At 37.5% G+C, this 21,490-nt stretch overlaps 2 protein-coding genes across 2 annotated transcripts; both read right to left on the reverse strand.

Moving 5' to 3' along the window:
* Positions 1–729: 729 nt before the first annotated feature.
* Positions 730–3,007, reverse strand: LOC306825295 (guanylyl cyclase inhibitory protein). The gene is given in 6 exon segments (XM_079345952.1): positions 730–1,076; positions 1,078–1,193; positions 1,482–1,587; positions 1,708–1,857; positions 1,967–2,099; positions 2,735–3,007. Coding segments are annotated over 6 exon segments (606 nt in total). The 5' UTR covers positions 2,815–3,007; the 3' UTR covers positions 730–1,055.
* Positions 3,008–4,306: 1,299 nt separating this feature from the next.
* On the reverse strand, positions 4,307–17,086 carry bmal2 (basic helix-loop-helix ARNT like 2). Its single transcript, XM_079345951.1, has 17 exons — positions 16,745–17,086; positions 12,615–12,711; positions 12,462–12,515; positions 12,342–12,383; positions 12,019–12,176; positions 11,479–11,558; positions 10,889–10,981; positions 9,834–9,951; positions 9,588–9,737; positions 8,393–8,636; positions 8,115–8,221; positions 7,845–7,995; positions 7,671–7,741; positions 7,459–7,570; positions 7,251–7,341; positions 6,454–6,553; positions 4,307–6,344 (listed from the first exon to the last, which is right to left on the reverse strand). The coding sequence occupies exons 1-17, from the start codon at positions 16,800–16,802 to the stop codon at positions 6,187–6,189; spliced, it is 1,884 nt and encodes a 627-aa protein (XP_079202077.1). The 5' UTR covers positions 16,803–17,086; the 3' UTR covers positions 4,307–6,186.
* Positions 17,087–21,490: the final 4,404 nt, after the last annotated feature.

The raw sequence follows: 21,490 nt of genomic DNA on the forward strand, positions 1-21,490 counted from the left end.
TTTAATGGTCTTGCAGGCTTTAACACAAATATTTTGACTTTCAGTTTATCTTTTTGTGTCTGACCAACTGTAAATCAGTTGTATTCGGCACAAACACAACAATCAACAGTGAAGTTTACCATGTTGGCACTTCATCAGTAAAAATCTCTACTTTGCTTTAATATCTGACAATGACACTTGAGAGAAGCTGAGCTGATATACTCATCTTTTTTCATGAAACCATAAAAAAAACGATTAAATATTGAGTATCATTAGCATTAACTGAATGGGCTTAAGGATTGTTTTGTTTAGTACAACACCACTGTTCATCACTTTCATACTTAACTTGAATAATGTTGAGTGTGAATCCTTGACTTTGTTACAGTGTATTAATCTGTTTTCTTTTTCAAAATTCAATAAGAAAAATGTAAAAATAACTCTTCTTTGCAAATCACCTTGCTTTTCGGTGCAGGTGCATGTGAGGGATTTTTCTCCTTGTGTTTTTTTTCATCAGATGTTTTTTGGCATTTTGGATTAAAACGTTCTAAAAATCCTATGTTTAATGTGGGTGGCTCAAAAGTTGTTTGAAAAAAACATCAACAAAGTTAGTTAACCACTATCTGTAGTCTAAATAGTTTTGGTTATAGATAATACCCTTTTGTGTCTGTTGCATGGTGAGAGTTAATGTGGCCACACGTTCAGGATGCATAGAAAATAATTTGACACAACAATTAGGACAAGTAAAATGTAACTGTTTCATGATTTATTACTCAAAGATACACAGATAGAAACAAATACTACTTCAACTGATGCAAACAACACCAACAAAATAACAAAACAGAGTCAAATAGGCCGACATAAAGGAGTTCCTTATTATATCGGTGCACATTATACTTAAGTCGTGCCTGAAATTGGAGGTGTTCTCCAGTGAGTATATATTCAGGTTATCCATTTGGTCATAGAATTATCTGTCACTGAAAACAAAAGCTGTGCTGCTGCAGTAATTCCTGACAATATCAAACTTCCAAACTTTGACTGGATTCTTCCTTGGCTCCCATTAAATACAAAACTTCAGGTCAACCATGGGTCCCTAAACCAGGTGTCCATCCTTAGGGGCCTCTCAACCTTTACAGTGCTTGGATCACATTCCAGCATCTCCCTGATCCAATCATCATCCAGCGCTCCCTCTATGAACTCATTCAGATTGATAATGGCTGCAGACATAACAAGGACGGACAGTGGTCAGAGACAAAGGAAGAGGACAGACTCGATCAGGATCAGTTCTGTTCCAACTTTAGTCAATGTTGATCTGTAGCCACCAGGGTACTGCAACCAACCTAATGCTATTAACATCATATACTTTGGAAGATATATTCTTCTGCCAGGTTCACATTCCTCAGTTCATGTATGTAATAAAAGAGTTGGTTTATCCAAACAGCGCTCTATAAAGGTGAATGTTTTTGCCATCTGAAATAACAGTACATGTTGAATTGTTTTCTTACCATTATTGTCTTTATCTAGTCGCATAAATATCCTGTTAGTACATTCTTCAGCTGTAAGTTGGTTGGGTTCAGTTAATGATGCTGCAACACTCATCTTATAAACAGCCTGTAAAAAAAAGGAAAGAAAGAAACCAGTGGGAGTGAATGGTTGGTTTTTGTGGAAGCATCTCAGAAATTCACAATTTAGGTCTTTACTTTTATTTTTAAGGAGTCAAGGCACACACACCTGCATGATGTCCAGCATTTCCTCTCTTGTAATGGCCCCATCCCCATCTTTGTCATACAGCTTAAATGACCATTGAAGCTTTTCCACAGTTGAACCTTCGATAAGCATGCTGATGGCCATGACATACTCTCTGAAATCAACCACCCCGTCCTAAAGAAAGGAAACCAGAAACAATGTGCTTTTTTATTAACTTGATATTACCGTAGACTCCAGACTAATCAAAAACACAGCCTTTAATCCTGCACAGTACTTTTCTTACCCCATTATTGTCCAATGTGCGAAATAACTGTTCTGCATACTCAGCTGACTCACTGCCGACAGTGCCATTGCAGAAATGCCTTTGAAACTCATGAAGAGTAATCAGCCCACTTGGACATTCAACAATAAACTTTCTATGGCAAAAAAAACAAACAAAAAAACCCCACAAAGCTTAGATTTATTTTTGTTTGCACAAATACTTTCAGTTGTTTTAACAAACAAGAACATCCAGACCAGGGGTTTGAATGAAGAGAATGATTTGCAGCAGGAGACACTTGTCCTTTAAGTTATGAGAATTAAGGTCAACCCCATCTGCAGCCTGTGGAGATTACATGTCTTTGAAAGCTTGTTTACAAGCTGGGATGTGGACACAAATCAGATTATTAGGCCAAATGATTCTGCAGCACGTTACTAAAACATGGCGAATTTTATGTTTAGCAAAAGTGCCACATGTACATTAAGTGGGACACTAATGAAGTTTGTACCACAGCAAAATAAATAAAGTAGAGATAAAATGAAATAAATGAGGCCAGAGGCAAGGATATCCTGTTATACAACATGCTCTATACAACATTAGGAAACCTAGTGGTAAACTTGAGTGCTGCTTCACTGTCAATCTGCAGATCAAGCTGAAATCTATATTTAAATGTTTCCATTCACGCTTCAGTTTATTTAAAACCACCTCTTAGACCTGAATACACGCAGTCCAAAAAATAAGTAGATTTGCAGAAATAAATAAAAACATAAAAAAAAAAAAAAAGAAGCCTACCTGAACCATTCGTACAGCTCTGTAACGTAAGACTCCCCTTTCCTACAAGGTAATGTGGCAGCTTGACCCATTCTGTGCATCAGCAGCAGCTCTGCATTTGCTGCTGACCTTTTCTACATACCAAATCCCAGCTTATGTCATGCTTTCTTAATTGAACCAACCACTACCTTACCACTTGTGACAAATTACTTGTGGCTAATCTCTTTAGAGAGAGGGGTGACAAAAAGCAAGGCTGTCAGACAAATTTAATTACACAAAAAGCAGACTGTTGCATCTCAATCTGCCTGATTAAACGCAGAAAACAAAATAATTCCTTAATAGTAATGCCTCCTTCTATGTTTAATGTAAATTACGATATTGAAAATCCAGGTCTTGTTTCATTAAGTAAACATATATTTATTATTGTGACACCCTGGGAAGACAGTCCAGACATGCTGATAGTAGCAGCAATAATGCAATAGACAAATTACAGTAAGGGCTTTTTCAGAAGCCCATAAACCGATCAAAAAAATGAACCTCCGCAATGGCAGGAAGTGGTATCATGGAGGCAGCAACAAGCTCCAGACAGTCTAATGTGAGCACAATGGGTAAAGTCCTTCCACCTGTGTCAGTGCACATACACACAAACACTCACACATAATTCTGTAATAACTCCCAGTCTAACGATGCAATACATTTTAAACAATGACAGTGGTATGTAAGCTGAAACACAATTTTCCCTTGTTTACCAAATCCTCTGTTTTATTCCAAACAGAAGTGGTATCAAATATCTCTCGGCAAAATAAGCATCCCTTAGTTTCATATAAAGCTTGCCTGAACACAGCTTAGCTTTCTGATGCTGCTAGAACAGTGCAATGACTGAACATGAAGAATGGGAACATTAAAAGATAAGACTAGCCTGCATCTATAACATGACTCCAATGTTCCAAGTGTTTGGTTATGTTGTGAGTGCTTAAGCCAACATGTGGAGCTCTTAGTTCTTTCTTGAAGCAGCCTCCACTCAAGTAATTCTAATGATGCATTTTAGCCCTCCTTTCAGTCTCTCGAGTCACCAGGGGGAGGCGGTGTCAAGTGTGCCACCCAGGTTTGCCGTCTGACTGAGCAGATTTGTCCAAAGGCACTTCGGACTTGTGAGTTCACTGCTCCCTCCACTGGCTCCTCATAATTCAAGCATTAGAAAACACGACAGTATTCTTTGTGATTCACAACAACACATTTCCATATTCAAAACAACAAAATCTTATTGGTAAATTCTTGATAGTCCTCTTAAGAGAACTCTAAATCCTTCCCCGAAACATTGGAACCAACAAAGGGCTGGCATAGAGGCTACACAGATCCACATATTTAACATCTCTGAAACAATACAAATGTGAATATGTTTACAGAATGGTTAACAACTGGGGTAAACAGATGCTCTGTCAAAGCTCATCATACTGTCAAGTGATAAATTAAATGGAATAAACAAGATATCCCAAGATTACCGTCATCTAATAATTAAATTGTTCACAATATGGAGGGAGGGAATTACAACAACTTCGTTTTCTTCAACAAGCTAATAAAATAAATTCAAAGGGCAATCACATAATTGTTATACTTACATTATTACATGGCATGAACAAGGCTTACAATGCTAATGTTTTTGAAAAACAGTGACAATAATTTGACATGCTTTGGTTATTCTGAACTTGACTTCATACTGACCCCATAAGGCCATGTGGCTGTCACGTGACGCAGCTGGAGATCTTTAACATGTTCCAGGCATCAATATTTTTTTTACATAAGATACGCTGCGTAACAAAATACATGAGAAAAATCGCAAAGCGATCCATACATTTAAGTCACTTATTCAAGACCTCTATAGTATATCAAATTTGCCTTATACCTTTTTTTATACTCAAAATGGGAGAGACAGGGACACAAGAGGAGCTAAAACATACAACCTAAAGAATGAATGGAATGATAGCCCTGAATGTTTGCACGATAATGTTAGATTCCTTTGACCACTGCTGCACATCAATGCACATTGCATTACAGTACTTTGGAAAAAACAAAACACCCGCCCCCCCCCCGATAAAAAAAAACCCTAAAACAGCCAAACCTATAAGCTTTAAGGTAGAGATTGAATAGTTGAATGTAAGTGTAAGCACATAGACTTATTACAAGATCAGCAAGGAGATAATTCTAAACATTTTAGAATATGTAGGGATGTCTTTCAAACTCTAAACTTGGGGACAAATTACTGCTTCAGGTACATCAAACTGTGTAACTGTATTTTTAAAAGTTAAGATTTGCTTCCATCACTTCCTGAGTTATCACTACCAATAAAATGAAAACATTAATCTCACACATGTACTCAAATGTCAGACATGATGTGGGTTTTCCGGCTACCTGACTTCAACCATTTCTGCACCTTTAAAGCACTGAGTCACAATGCATGAAGCATAACCTCAGAGCTTCTACATAAACAGAAATTTAATACAAAACCGCTGCTATCCAACTCATTTATGAAGCTGGAGAGCAGGACCTCTTTCTTCTAGAAATGATATATGATTAGAGCTATCACAAATGAAACCCACGGCAAGACACTGAAGAGAGAAAGGTCTAAAAAGAAGGTTGGAAAAATGAACATGTTCTTTCTATGAAAACTATCCCCTTAATAAAGACACGGCCCGAGGACATAGTATTTGCAAGCATACAAAACCCCACACATATACAGTATTGTTCAGTCAGTGTGTAGAGAAGAGGTGACTGGTCTGTTTCCATGGAAAATGTTCAGATACTGACAAGTTGAGAGAAATCTCCGAGAAGCCCAGAAAGGGGTGACTCAAAGTTAGAGGTTATGGAAGTGTGGTCTGCTGCGGTAGACTGGCTACAAACAGCTTGGATCCTGAGGGGGTCACAGAGATGTGCCAGGTTATCAAGGTGTCTTCCTTGCATTTTAATTAAAGTATAGTACCTAATCAAAGTACGACAGTTTAAAAAACATGAAATCAATTCAGTGCATTTCTTCTTCTTTTTTTTCTTTTTTTTTTGCAACGTCACTCCCAATCTTTTTTTTTTTTCCCTCAAACATTGTCGAAGGACCAAAAATAAGCTATTTGACATCATGTGACTGCACTGTCTGTTCTTTTGTTTTTGGACCAAGTGAGGCCTTTTCAGACGACCAGAGGACAATAGAAGATACGAGAAAACAACAGTGATGAAAAGTGTTTTGGCAGGCAGACGGCTGCAAGGCTTTAGAGGCACATCCTCCTTCTAAAGAGGGAAAGCGGGTGTTCCTCATTGTCATCCATCCCATTACAGTTAGAGCAGCCACAAGAATAAACAGCTTAAGAGGACAAGTCACAAATAAATAAACCGTCCTAAAAAGGAACGCTGCATCTTAAGAGTTAGCATCCAAGGAGATCACTAATTTAAAAAAATGGTCCAAGATTCAGGAATTGTTTTATATTCTATAGAGACCAGTGCATCTCTTCAAAATCCACAGCCTCTTCCAAGTTTGTGTCCGTCTCCAAGAGGCGCATGATCACTGCCATGGCTGCTTCATCATTGCTGAGACTGCTAAGGCCTGGTCCAACCATGCTGTCCAAGTCCAGCTGGGAATTCTCCCCTGAGGAAAGAAACATTGACAGAAGAAAAACACAAATCAATAAAGTTGAAAGCAGAGTAATGAAAACATGTTCCTTCGTACCATACATGTTTACAATGAGTGACCGTACCCATGAGTGCGTCTCCTCCTGAGAAGGCTGCTCCCTGTGGCTCTTCTTCTGAGCTGGACTTTCCTGCCACCTCCATGTCACTGACCTCTCCATTTCGAACCTGAAGACCAGAAAAGGAGCAACATGTTCTACCTCATGCAAAAATGTTAACCAGCTGGGAGATGTTTCAAATGGATTTCTCTAATGCATAACAACGAGGCGAGAAGAAACTTCTTCAGTGAGTAAACCACAGTTCCAACAAGAACATTTTTGAGTATTTTGATTTAAAACTTTTTCAAAATACCCCCCTTAGAAAAGGTCAAATGCTCTCATGTAAGGATTACTATTTTATTTTGAATCATTAACCCCTTGTGTGATAACCCTTCCAAACGTTCAGGGCAATTTGTAAAAGCTGACATGATTTCTTCGAAACAACGTTCTCATATTTTGACACATTTAGACAAATCTGCACTAAGAATTTAACTATCATAATATAATATTTGAATCTCTGTAATTATGATTACACTATTTTCTTGTAATTAGATTACTGATCATTTTTCTATAAATTAAAAATACTATTTTATTTAAATGTTATTTAGTTTTTATTTCACTGAGTTGAATATTTGAACAAGAGAGGATCTAATAATTGAGCTGTGTTTTTTTATTATTATTTTTTAACTTAAAGTCAAATGAAGATTAAAATAGGTAAACTGGCTATTTCATAAATAATATTCAGCCATTGAAGGCTTAGTGCGCCTGTTCATCTTCATACAACCTTTGCACGTATTCATGACTGAAACAGATCACCAAAAACTTACACTGTTGCTGTTTTGATTGTGACTTGGTGGACCTTTGTCTGATGACAAACTGAACGGGCTGACGGTACCACTGGAGGGCGATGAGTTCATCCTAAAACGACACATACACATTTGTTCATACATCAATAAACACGGAAAAAGGGAACAATTTCTTTAATGTCTGTCACTGGTACAAAAAAACAGAATCTTTTCTGATGTGAAACTTCACCTGTTGAAATCCAGAAGCTCATTAGCGATCTGTGTCCCGATGCTCCCAGCATAGATCATCGCTCCAGATGCAGAGGAGACGCCTGGAATAATTGCAAGGGACTTCTTGGCGTCTTCAAAAAGAAAAAATGAAGCGGACAACATGAACTTTATTTTGACTTCTCAGAATGGAAATAAGTTTACAGACGTTTTCATATATTCTTATTAACCGACCTTCGGAAGTCTTGGAATGGTTCGACTGTTCGGACTTGTTTCCTGACTGACTGCTTTGACTGGGATCGTGCCTTGTCACAGGGATGAGAAAAGAGGTGAGTCCTTTGTATGTTTATCATAGGTACAGTCATACTGTATGCAGACAATGCACCAATAAACTAAGCATATACTCACGATACAACTGTGTTAGTTGACACTATGTATTCTACTTCTTTGGTCCAGGGATTTACAAAACTGAACCACTGACTCTGCAGAGTGACGAAGGAGCCATGTTTGGTTTTGAACTTGTAGCAGTTTGTCTCTATTTTCTCTTTACTTCGCAGCACTGTGGAAGACGAACAGCAACAATATCACACCAAGAACAAATGCTGTGTGGATGAATATCACAGACATTGACTAAACTGATCAATGATGGAAACCAGAAGAAGAAAAGTAGTTACTAACCTTTCCGATGCCTGTCAGCTAAATGCAGTAAGTCATCTTGATGGAAGTATTCATAGCATGATGTCCCAAGTAGTTCTTGGGGAAGATAACCAAGAATGGTTGTCGCTCTGTGGGAGAAAGGAAAACGTTTTATTAAATGAGCATACAAGTCCCTTCATACGAGTATGAATCCTCAGCATCACAAAAAGGAACGTAGTGACTCCATTGGTAGGGATTTGCTTTGAGAACATTGAGAAAGTACAACCCTCTAAAGCTCCTTAAGCAAAAGATTTGTCTACCTTTGATCAACAAAGGTGAATTTTCCGTCCATGGCATAACGTGTAGTGAACTCTGTGGGTTTAACTCGGACTTCTCCGTTAACCTGGGGAGCTGAGTGGGAGTGGACTCGCCCCACCGCCACCAGGCAGCTGAAGTGAGAGCTATCCTGCTTATCTGCCTCTCCCTCCCCGTCTGCTCCCAGCTGGCTGGTGGGCCAGCTGCGCATGTAGCCTGTGCAGTGGACAGTGCAGTACTTCTGTGTCTCTGTAGGTACATGAAGACACAATGAAGAGAAAACAATAAGTACCCAGAGAGCAGAAACTAAAAACATGTATTATAATATAACAGTGCTTTTGAAAGTGTGAACACCGAAAAAGAAAAAACTAATGGAGACTGAGGAGTGTGTCATCAATAAAGGATTTTGTCCGTCTGCCTGCAGGTTATCAACACAATTTTGACATCTGTATTTTCTGAGGAATACAAGAACCATGCTTACCCTAATGTTGAACTCAGTAATGTGAAAGAAATTATTTGGCACGTCAGTATTAAACTTACCTGTCACTTTTATTTTTTGAATTGAATTAGGGATGCCATATTGCTTTGGGAGATTTAAACAGTATCTACACTGAAATGTTGGAATAGACAGGAAGCGCTAAGTAACTGACTTCAACCCGTTCATGTTTTTTGTAATTATTTTGAAAACATATTTTATTGTGTTTCTCTTCTCCATAATACCTTATAGGGCCATCTAGGAACTGCTGTTGCAAATAAGTGAAGGCTCTAAATATACTGCGGCGTGGGGCATCATTTTTCTTGCACCAAATCCCCTCTACAAACAACCAGGCACTAAATGAATACAATTATAATGAATTAAGTAGGCATTGATATTGAATTATAATGGATTAAGTAGGCACTGACTTGGTGCAATACACCTGTTGGTATAGAGTAGAGCTAACTACCAGTGGATTACATTAATACTCCAGAGACGAGGCACCAGTAGCAGTGGTGAGTGTGCACGCTCCATGTACAGAGACTCAAGCCCTTGAAAGCTGGCGGCCCGGGGTTGAATAGGACTTGTGGCTCCTTTCCTGCATGTCACCCACCCACCCACCCATCAACACCTTGCCCTTATCCTTTATGGAAGCTAAACTAATTGATGTTATAATAAACTTGAATGTACTCAATATAACTGATGAAAATGAATAAGGTATCCACCTTTCTTTTTGGATGAGCTGGACTGAAATTCTTTTTCCACAGCTTTAGCTAAAATTTTGTTGTACTTCATGCGGCAGAAGAACGAGCGGCGTGCACCCGTACACAGCCGCGCTGCTCCGACAGGGAGGTCAGCCTGCACCTGCAGACCAGCTGGAGACATGACCGGAGAATTAAATGAACTCGTATCACAAAATGTAACAATAACAATACATAATACTATGATAAAAACACACAAAATGGTTTTACTTTTGGCATCTATTAGTCGTTCACGGGGGTATAATTCAGAGGCGGACAGCTGCTCCTTCACTTTTCCAATGTCCTTTGGGTGAATGTAATCAAACAGGCTCTGTCCAATCAGCTCTACCTGTGGGAGGAACAGAAATCATATCAAACTTAACATGGCTCTCGTGAAGATTTACTTAAACATCCAGATAATAATGCATCTAAGCATACAAAAACGTAATGCACAAACAAAGTTTATAATCTGTATAACCAGAGCAAATCCATTTCAATTTCTAAAACGTTTGGGTGTTGTACAGAATCTAAATAAAAACAAGAGTGTGAGGATTTGCAACACATTGAAACCCCATTTTTGTGAAAACAGCACAAAGACAATGTGTCAAATATTGCACTAGAGACAACAAAAGACACGAAAAGTTGTAAAATTCTGAAATGAAAACAGCTGATGGGACATCTGGTGGTAGGCAGCAGGTTAGCGATGGGGTTAAAAGATAAGAAGAGATTCACCTTTCTGTGGAAGACTTATCTGGGAAATGGGGCAACACTTTGAGAATCATGCCTTTAAGATCAAAGTGGTTAACATCATCCAATCATGTTTATCACTTTCATGAAAAAATATGTTGGCATTCAATTCCAAATGAGAAAATCATTTTCTAAAAAAAGAAAAAGGACATTTCAGTTTCATCATTTTAAGAGACTTTGTGCCACTTTCAGTCCTATCAGTAGTTTTAAAGTTTTGTAAACCATCACACTCTGTTTCTTACATTAAAAACACGTCCTGGCTTTTTGGGATTTTAAAATCCTAACAGTTTACGGATTTCAATATTTATTTTACGATACTTTAATCCAGTCAAGAAATAACATTTTTTAACCACATAATGCAAATATAACTTTGTATCTATTTTTGTATTTTATTGTGCTTCCGTAAAATCTGTGTCTAACGTGTTGAACACCCACTCAGACACGTCTGAGTTCTTATCCTCCGAGAGAACTCAACCCATCTGCTGTGTCAGTGATCACATGACAAAAGATGCTTCAGATATAATAAAAAAAAGAGTTACCCGACTATAATTTAAAATCTTGGTGACGGACTCTGAGACAAAAACTATTTTCCCACGGTCACAGCCCACTACAAAGACGAATCCATCTGCAGCCTGTATGAAAGACAAAGGGGGGAATGGGGGGAGCCATTATGATGACATGGTTAAAATAAAGAAAAAAAGTTGAGAGGCTTTGAGAGGATTAAGTAAATCTGTTTTATTTACAATGTATACGTTGTTATTGTACTCTAAGATAAATATTTGAACTTCATGGATTTATTATTATTAAATGATATTATGTGATAAGTAAGTACATTACACCACCGTCTGATAAGCAGAGTAAACTACAGACTAACAGCCTTCACTTTAAATCAGTGTGTTTCATGATTTCAGGTCTACACAGAGGTAAAAAATAAAATAAAACGTTCAGTACATTTCAAAGTGATTAACAGATTATGAGCTTGGCTTTCTATCAAGATCACTTAGAATATAACCGGAGTAAAAAGGTCAAATCGTTACAGGTATTCTAGTGCAGTGCAACATCCTATATAAAGCAAATCCATACTGTGAATATACTGATAACAGACTGCCTGTTTCAATGGAAGGTTTACCTTAAGGACAAGGTGTTTGAGCTCCTCTTCAGGAAGGAATGAGGGTTTGTAGTTGGTTTCAAAAAAAGATGTTCCTGAACCTCAAGACAGAAATGTTACAAACTTTAGTCCAGTGTTAGTTTCGTACTACCAGCTTTTCAAAGAAAAAAATCATGAACATCAAGTTCACAGTTGTTGGGAAATCAGTTTTATTGATAATTACAAACTACTGAAGTCGAGGAATGTGAAAAGAAAGAAACAAATCAGTGAGGTTTCAAGAAAATTTCTTAGCGAGTTGCTTATTCACACATGGCCCTAACAGTGGGAGAATTTCCCTTTTGGATTGTGGGGCGAGGTGGGGCTGGCATGATGTAAAGGGACTGCATGAAATGGCAGAAGAAACAACAGAGTCTATGCTAACAGTTTTTGCCTTTATATCAATGCTACATGTGACTGCACATATTCCCAGTATGAATGAATAAGTGGAAAAGAACAAAGAACAGAAAAGGGTTTATCCGTCTCTTTTTTTCTAGATAAATGAACATCACTTCGACAAGGTACCTTTGAAAGACTTGAGGTGCTGCACAGCCATTCTGAGCACAGTGAGTTTGTCCAGCTTTCTTGACATGGGGTTACAAGTCGGTATCATGGCTGACAGTTTTTCAATGAGATGGTTCATTTTGTCCCGTCTTCTTTTCTCGATTTGGCTGTGGGGTTCCCTGCAGAGACATTAAATAACAAAGAGGATCAAAGTAGTTTCCTCCTTTTTACCTTATGAGCCACTTATTCATGCAGTGCAGGACCTCTTCGATTATGTACAATGTTGGATTGATAATTCAATTACAAGAGATGTTACAAACGAGAGACGGCCAAATGCAACGTACCTGAGGCATTTCATTTTGACATGTTGGTCCTCCTCATCTGACCTGTCGAGCCGAAAGAACACATTTAACATGTCTTCAAAAACACAAAATTACAGACTAACATCAAGAAGCTCATCGTACCCATTTGGATCATCCTCCATGTCTGCATCAGGGATGGAAGCAGATTTTGGTTCCCTAGTAGGAAAATCCATTATTAGCAAAAAGCAACAACTACAAGCACTTATTTTAGATAATAAAAGAATAGGACAAAATGATTTGATTTAAACTACTTACTGGAAGTCGATGCTGCTTTTGCGCTTCCGGGGCATTTCCATGTTTATCAGGTTGGGCAAAGACAAAGAAGTGCACTGGTTTCCCTCCACCGGCACGTCTTTAGAAAAACAAAAGACAACAAGCTGTAATGTGTCCTGTCGAAGTTCGGAGCTACATTTGCTACTGACAACCAAGGATATTGATCAGATACTCAAAGACTTTCTCTTAAGGACATACAATCTGTCTTTCAACACAGTAGCAAGAACAACATTATTTACAGTAAGAGAAAATATTACAATATCTGCTCAATAGACGCAGCTGCCACAAAGAGGGTATACTACACAACAGTAGATATCAACAGTATCCTATCTCATCAATTGAAGGTAACTGCATTTGAACACCACAAATGTTATCGATCCACACTGTGGAGAGCGTGGATACACAATGGTTTTAGGATTTTGCTTTGTCGCAGCGATAAACATCACTTCTGTTTTGTGTAACCATAAAGAAGTGACAGTTCATATGTTTTCTCTTCATCTCAGTTCTCTTTTAAATGCTGATTGGACGCTGCAGCGGATTGGACTTCAATGAAACTCGGTACCAGTTTTGCCAGTGGATTAAAGACGGACATTAAAACACCCGTCAGTTTCTAAAGAGTTGATATGTGTTGAGCTGGGATTTTAAATAATGTTTGACAAATGTATCAACAATGAAACGTCAGGGGCGCAGGTTCCATAGCAAGAGAATCACTCCCATGATTTCCCACCAGTCTGGACGTCATCTTTTATTATTGTTTTGATTGAGAACCCGCTGGTGGCGGGATTTACATACTGTGTTTAAAATCAAAAGATTTACAATAAAACAAATCTTACATGATCAGATAAAAAAAATGTTCATGATCAGTTAGACTATTAGCCCTTATCAGTAAATAACAAATGTCTCTTAAATGTTCACCCTAAAATCATTTCCTAAAATAATAAGTATGCGTTAATAACTATAAATGTGAAGGATTTATTGGTTTTCTTTTTCCTTCTGAGAGCTGGTATCTTAATTTGAAAAGAATGTAGGATATTCATTTTAAAGCAGTTTGCGTCTGCCTATACCTTTTCAGTCACTACATAATACATTACTGTTGATTTGTTTTAACTGTCTGTATTGTTTAAAATGATTGTATATGTAAATGGGTGAATAAAACACTCATTCATACATACAAGTATGTGTTATAACATACAATCAGATTATCAGTTAATTATACAAATAATGAATAATTCAAAATGTAAGCTTTTTATCAGTGGAAATGGTCCGTATAGTTTTTAGCAGACTTCAGGAAGTTCTTTATTTACAGGTTGTTGTACTATACGTAATAGACACAGCTTTACTGTGTATATTTGATTCGCATTAAGTGCCCATCTGTGAAAAGACAAAACATGTTAATTTAGCCAACTCACAGCTGAAAGGTGATCAGCGGATGCTGTTATCACAAACACACGCTTCACTTGACACTTCCATGGAGAAGACCTCCACAGTCTCAAACATATTTTACTCTAACTGCTACAACTGTAATTTCATAACATCTCCCATCATTAATATAAATATTAGAGGGAATTTTAGAGCTGCTCAACTTCAACCTATTAATATACTGAGTTCTAACTGCTAATAACATAATAGTAACATTCTAGCTATAAATCTATATTATTCATTGTTTTGGCTGTTTGCCATGTGTCTATGTTTGCTCAAAATTTTTCTCAATGTTTTTTCTTGCCATTGTAACTTTGCTAACTGTAGCTTAGTGCTCAGCTCATGATGGCTTAATGTTGGGTCTTTGTAGATAGTATAACAATGAGTAAGGTCCATTACATGAGCATCTGTAATATAATAATGTAACAGAGTAAGAAAGGATGCAACAGTAGGATGGATTAAAGGGAACTGAGCTGCAGCCATGGTTGTTACAGCTGGATGTTTCCCTGTTCTGTGTTTGTCTTACTCTGCCTAGGTCAAGAGGACGCAAGGAAAGTTGTTCATGTTTTAATATTCAGCAGAATTGTAATAAATGTTTTCAGAGGTCTGACAAAAACATCCATCAGACAGCTGTAGCTCATCCAGAACGTCCAAAAAATACCTTTCAGATCTTGTAGTCCCTTATGACTAATCCAGAACAATCAGGTCCTCTGAGACGGGTTTACTCACTGATCCCAAAATTTAGAACCAGACTTGACATGGATGGGCCAAAACAGGGCAAACTCAAGGCAGAATTTGACCCAGAAGCTGCTTAGACACCCAAAAGATTTTTTTGTCTCTTGACTTCTTGACATACTCTTTCCAATGATATCAAGCAAAAGAGGATTAAAAACTGGGGTTATGGTCAAATAGATGAATAAATATTAGGCATTTTTTGCATTTTTCAGTCCAAGGCCAACTTTAATAGACTCTAATGCAGAGACAATTTGACAGAACAACTTCTTATTTGGTCCAGGTAATCTAAAGTTATATGCCATTCCAGGGGGGAAATGTGGTTTATACAACCACCATGTACAGGAGATACAGGCTTATGAGTGTTACCCAAGTGTCAATTTTTTCTGTTTTAAAATTCAATTTGTGGACAAATTGAGCCACCTCGGCCAAAACCAATTTAATTTTTTAAATCCGTGCCAAGATTTAGATGAATATAGTTATTTTCAGCACTCCAAAGCACAAAGACACTGAGTAAAGGCCTCCTAAAAACGCCTTTGTGTAAGCAAAAATTTTGCACGAGTTCATTTCAGCCAAGTACTAACTTGTATATATATTGTACTTGAATTTCATCAAAATCTGAGATGGTGAGGTTGGGAGCAGTGGACCACTTAGCATAATGACCCCTTATAATAAATCCCTTTTGAGTGTTAATTGATTTCACGTGCTTTTTAGCCCTACTATGAGAAACTGTATCTCCCATTTTCAAGGTGTAAAACAAAGCTGAATTTTTGGAAGTTTTTACGGGTCATTTGTGATGGTTGTTTACAAACACAGGCTGAAATGTCGCTTCTTCTTCTTCCGATGTTGCAGCAGCTAAAACAGGTGGGACCAGTCTGCGCATGTCACGATGCTTTTACTCTGCCGATGCATGAACAAGGAATAATCTGGTGCTTTGGTTATTTAGTGTAAAAAGTGAAATTAGAATCCCAAATCAGGATGATGTCAACCAGATTAAACCAATTGTGCACATGTAAACATAGCCAGTGACAGGCCTTGATGAGAGCTGTCCACGAGCTCACAATCAGCCACTCTTGTAGCTGGAGGAGATTTTCTTACCAGAATCCAACTTGTGACATCACAGATTTGTCTCTGTGTTTTAGGATTTCTACAGACCACAAGCAAATGGCATTTAATCACAAAAAGTGCCCTGTTAGCATCCACTTTACTGAAACTTGATAACAGATACATTCACACTTGTGGTCTCTGTTAATTGATATTAGTTATAAGGAAAAGGGTCTCCATAGGTAGATATCATACAGAGTGTTAGAGTATAAAAAGAATGAAACGATAAGGTTTATTTGCAGCTCTTTCCTCGTTGAACAAATGGTCAAATTGAGAAGTTCAATCTTTGTCCAGAGTGACCAGTTTAGTTTAGCTAACCAGTAACCAGGCCTTAAAGGCTGTAAGCGTTCATAGCACAACACGTTAATGGTAACTCATTGGTAAATCAAATGGTAACATTATTCATTGTGACAGATAGCCAGGGTGTAGAAATACACCAGCAGGATCAACACAGTTGCATTAATAGGCCGAGCTAATGCAGCTAAGCTAACATTAGCTTGGCTTCGTCAAAATGTCAAAGACACTGAACATAAAACACAACAAGCTGCCGCAACGCAGTCCTTTAAGTGGACCGACATGAATGACAATTAACCATTTGAAACTGGTTATGATGCAAATCATTCATTAAATCAAACAATCATAGAGTTAATGTTACATAAATAGTGGGGAAACGACCAGTTTGCTCTACTGATCTACTGACCTAGTTTTAGAAAAGCGCAAAGTTACGATCGACTGGGTGCACAGTCAAAAACACATCGCTTAACTTCCCCTTTCCAGGACACTACAACACCCCACCTACTTCGCTCAATTCCGGTCTGAAAATTGGTGTCAAATTGATTTAATATTCTTTTAATTACCTGCTGGTCCCTCGCCCACTCGGTCACCGCCGCCAGCCGGTGCCTTCCTCTCCGACATGGCTGCAGCCGGAGCCAGTGCACTCAGGCCCGGGACTCCGCTGCATGGAGGAATAGTTCTGATAACTCCCAGACTTTACTGTAATGAAACACGGATTATGGGGGTGCCAAAACCATAGTCTATGTTGTAGTATTGCCTTATTATTTAATGAGTAGAAAAGAGGGGGGAGGGTGCACAAATGTGCAAAAGCGACGAATGACCGTGTTCCAGTCAAGACGACTGTCGAGAGCAGAGGAGACTGTCTCCCCCTACCGGCTCACCGGAGGAGCCGCAGCCGCTTCTGTGCTCCCAATACAAGTCTGCAAAATGTACATTTCCCAAAGCAATCCAAGGCATTTTAATCTTTGACAAGACATAAGAAACTGTCTCACTGAAAAAGTGATTTCCTGGTTAACACAAAAAAATTACATTCAGCACAAATTGGATACAAATTCGATTAAGAGAACAATGTAACATTTGGTTTAAAGTTTGTGATTTTATGACAAATATCATACACTTTGTATGAATGTGAGACTGTCATTTTTACACACACAAATAAACTGAATTGATATTAAATTTGACAAACTCATCTTTTATATGACTTATTTTAATATTTATCTTTTTTTAATTGAATCTCACGATTTCTTTTCCATAGCTTTCTTTATTTTACGAGATTTCATATTTGATAATCACAGTTATTCTCATTGACAATCTTTGATATGAAAGTCAAGAATTGTAACTGTTGCCATATTTTTCCAATTTGTTTTGTACATTTGGACAATTTAATAAAACACTTCAAAACAATTAAAAATAAAACAAATCACTCCAAAGCTGCAAGAAAATTTCTTCTTTTAAATTTATTGGCTTGAAGTTGCATTACCGCCACCCACTGGACGGGGTGTGGAACAGGATAAGCGCTTACATTCTGTATATTGTTTGTGTTTCTTTTAAAAATGTAGGCTAATAATAGTTCTGCATCACCATCTTTTGAATGTTATAGAGATGTCTTCCAGTAACACATACAGCCTAAAATTCCTTCCATTCTATAGATTTGTGTATTCCTTTTGTCTTTGCTTTCCTTAGTTGAATCTGTCAACCGTCTGTTTGTGATTTGAATGTAACCTTATTTCCTTCTTGGCCAAGAACTATGGAGTTAGATCAGTCTCAATATTAATGAATGCATACAGAAGGATTTACAAATGTATTTTGTACATTTATATATATTTAATGTATAAATGACACTATTCACAAATATATTTTTCAATTCGTTGAAGATCAAATACAGCTCTCAATTTTGCACCTGTAGCTGTGCTATGAAACAGAGAGTTAAAGGAGGATGATAACAACATTTTTCATGAACATTTTTGAAAGGTCCGCAGTCAACATTTTTTTCTATGAACATTTTCAACAAAAAGTTTAAAGTTTCCAACAGGTCCGCAGTTAACATTTTTTTGTGAATATTTTCGACAGAAATTTGTAATTTTCAAAACATCTACCGTTTTTCATGAACATTTTGGAGATTCCCCAGTGGCAAATATAACAGGTTACCATTCCTCCCAATAAACATTATTGATTTCCTCTTCTATAATCTGCATGCTGTACCTTTCTGCAAGACCACAGGCAGTGGGTGAGACTACCTGTTTCTATTTGTTTTTTACTTGGAACATAGTGGAGATAAGTTACAGTTAAATTTATGGCGTTGGGAGGGGGATATGTGCACCCTGCTGTATCAAGACTTGAACTGCCTTCACTCTTTTACAGAAACATGTTTTTACATTCTTTCAAGCATCATCCAAGGCACTGTCTGAAATCTCAACATTAAGTTTTCTTCCCCAGATTTCCTTCATAATCTGTTTTTTTTTAGCATCATACACTTTAGACATATTATAGAATGAGCTAATAGAGCTTCCCAACAGTGTCATTGAAAGCTGCCTCTCACACTCTAAGAAAAGAAATGTTGAGAAAACTTAAAAAAGTAAAGCAACCAGCTGCAAAGCCTTTTTGAGTTTACTCAACTAAGGACTAGAAGGTTAAGAAGTTCACTCAAAGTGTTATCCCAAGTTTTTTAAACTCAACGTTACTATTCAGATATACTCTCCGCAGCTCATTAAAAGTTTACCCAGTTATGTAGCAGTATGAAACAGAACACTCATGGAACCCTCTACACACAGGAATTGCAAGTGAACAGCGACAACACATTTCACAGCCTAAAAATGAAAGTGAACCACAGCAATATGAGACATTTTCAGACCGTGCAACAGTCAAGGTTAAATGAGTGGCCAACTCTCTATAGGGCTGGTTGGATTACAAATATCAAAGTTTACTACGCAACCACAACTGACAAGATCAGCAAAACATTCCTAATGGACATAAAGCAGTACAACAAACCAATCTTTTATTGTTTTTTTATATATAGTTGTTACTGTGGGAGGAAACCGGAGCACCTGGAGAAAACCCACACGACCTCAAGGAGAACATGCCACTTTAGCAAAGGGCCTTCCTCCAATCAGGTGTCAATACAAATAACTGCGCCACCATGTTGGCCTTGCATCTAGATTCTCTGCTCAGTTATTCAGCGACTCAAAGTCACACTGCTTCCACCCTAATGAAGAAAATACCTCAATTGCAGTCTCCATGGCTAAATTCATCATCATCAGGCTCACGGCAATCATAGTATTCACCATTGTCACTTGAATTTCCATCATTCTCATCAACAGATGTATAATCCAAGCTGCTCTCATTGTTTGAAGCCTCTGGGCCGCCGTATTCACCCCAAACACATGATATGGCATCAAAGTATATGTCCTCGTCACTTAAATTGTCAGCAGTCTCATTAACAGGTATATTCCCCATGTGATTGTTTGAAGCCTCCATGCTGTCACATTCACCACAAACACATGATTGGACATCAAAGTAAATGTCATCATCACTTGAATTGTCCTCATTCCTCTCACCTGCTAAATTCTGGGAAACATGGTTTTCTATAGACATGTTCCTTTTGGCTGAAGCTCAGTCTGTTAAATTGACTTTATCAGTCAATAAATGTAGCAAAGATAAAAGGAATGTGTTACTCAGTCTGTGATTACTTGTCTGTCCAAAACTTTAGAAGTAATGAAAATCAACTAAGTTTATAACAAAGAATTTAAACAGATCAAAGCCACAACAACCTTTGATCCACACAATAACATTCCATATGTCACTCAATGTTCAACTGTTTGGCTTGAGCCAAAATGGCGGTAGTCTAGTAATCTCAATTTAATTTAATGGTACATTAACTTGTCACAGAAGTGACCTGTAGATGCTACAGTTGCAACAGTAACATTAAATCAAAGTTATATACATTCCTGTATTCTATTCTTTTGTTTAAACTGTAATTTAACTGGATTATCTTTTTATTATCTTGTGTTAGTTCATTTTCATGGGTCATATTTTAACATTTTAACATTCTATTTTGTTCTTCTGGACTATTTTCTACATGATTTCCTTAATTTGTGTTAATGATTGCATTTCCTCCGTTTGTTTTCTTTTTCATTAAGTGTAATAAATTGTTTTAAATGATTAATCACTTTTAAAACTTATAATATATATACAACACTTCTTAGGGTTTTGTGTGCTTCAGGAAATAGCTGGATAGAAATGATGATATGAAAGCACCTAATCAATTGGTGGTAATAAGCACTGCAGGACAACCAACTCCACTCTACCCCTTAGTAAACTGTATATAGTTTCCTGTGCAGAATCACGTCCTCATCTAGACACTAGATGGCAGGCATGTCAAACATGACGTTCAGTAAAGACAATAGTTGAAAATGTTAATACTTCATAATACATCATAGTCAGAGATTAACCTCAGAAAAAAAACTATCTTGACAAATATCATTTTGAGTTTTGACTGTGTGTGCTGTTTAAAAATTCTCATCTACCACCTAACCTCACCTAAATGTTCAAGAACCTGCTTATATTGAAGACTTGCTGATGCTGCACCAGCAGGACTCGAAGCTGCTCTGCTCAGAGCTGGTTGTTCATCTCACCAGACTTACAACTTAAGGAGACTGTACTTTTGAAGTTTGAGTTCTTAAACTTTGGAACTGTTTGTTTAGAGTGGCCTTTAAATATTTTATGGTGAAGCACTTTGTAAATTCTGTTATTAAGAGGAAAAACATCACAACTCACTTCTCATGTATCCTTTCTGATTGTAATTTTGTGTGTTCAAAGTGACCCAATGTCTATAAGCGTAACATGCTGAGAGATATGGTGTTGGTGATCAAGCCATGAAATATCTAACTGTCAAATATGATAAAAAAATAAAGATTATAATAAAGATGGTTATAGTTTAGTCTGATCATTTCCTTCCGGTCTCATAAAGCCACTATATCCTGTAATTTGTTTTTTGAATGTTAATTCTATCAAAGTAATTGTTACTTTGCTATTTTACCTTTGCTTTGTAAGGTGCCTTTAAATAAAACAAATTGTTATTATTATTATTATTAAACCTGTAACATAAAGTCACAGTCTGAGGTATCAAGCACTTCATTTTTCTACCACAGCAGCCAAGCTATTCCTTCTTCTCCTCAAAGCAACTTGTCAAGCTCATGCATATTTTAATTGTTGGTCCTCTGGGCCGCTATCAGATAGACCAAACTAGCTGAAGGGGCGGTGCTGTGGAGATGGTGATGGTGATGATTTGTAAAGCGAGGGGCTGGGTTTTA

The sequence above is a fragment of the Symphodus melops genome (assembly GCF_947650265.1).
Source record: "Symphodus melops genome assembly, chromosome: 6".
Classification (NCBI taxonomy): Eukaryota; Metazoa; Chordata; class Actinopteri; order Labriformes; family Labridae; genus Symphodus; species Symphodus melops.

What these genes read in the sequence shown, in the direction of transcription:
- bmal2 (XM_079345951.1), bottom strand. Translation starts at nt 16,802, where the DNA reads ATGTCGGAGAGGAAGGCACCGGCTGGCGGCGGTGACCGAGTGGGCGAG. An exon ending in ATGGAGGATGATCCAAATGG is followed by an intron (nt 12,384 to 12,461) that starts GTACGATGAGCT and finishes TCGGCTCGACAG; the next exon opens with GTCAGATGAGGAGGACCAAC. An exon ending in GAGCTTCTGGATTTCAACAG is followed by an intron (nt 7,342 to 7,458) that starts GTGAAGTTTCAC and finishes GTGTCGTTTTAG; the next exon opens with GATGAACTCATCGCCCTCCA.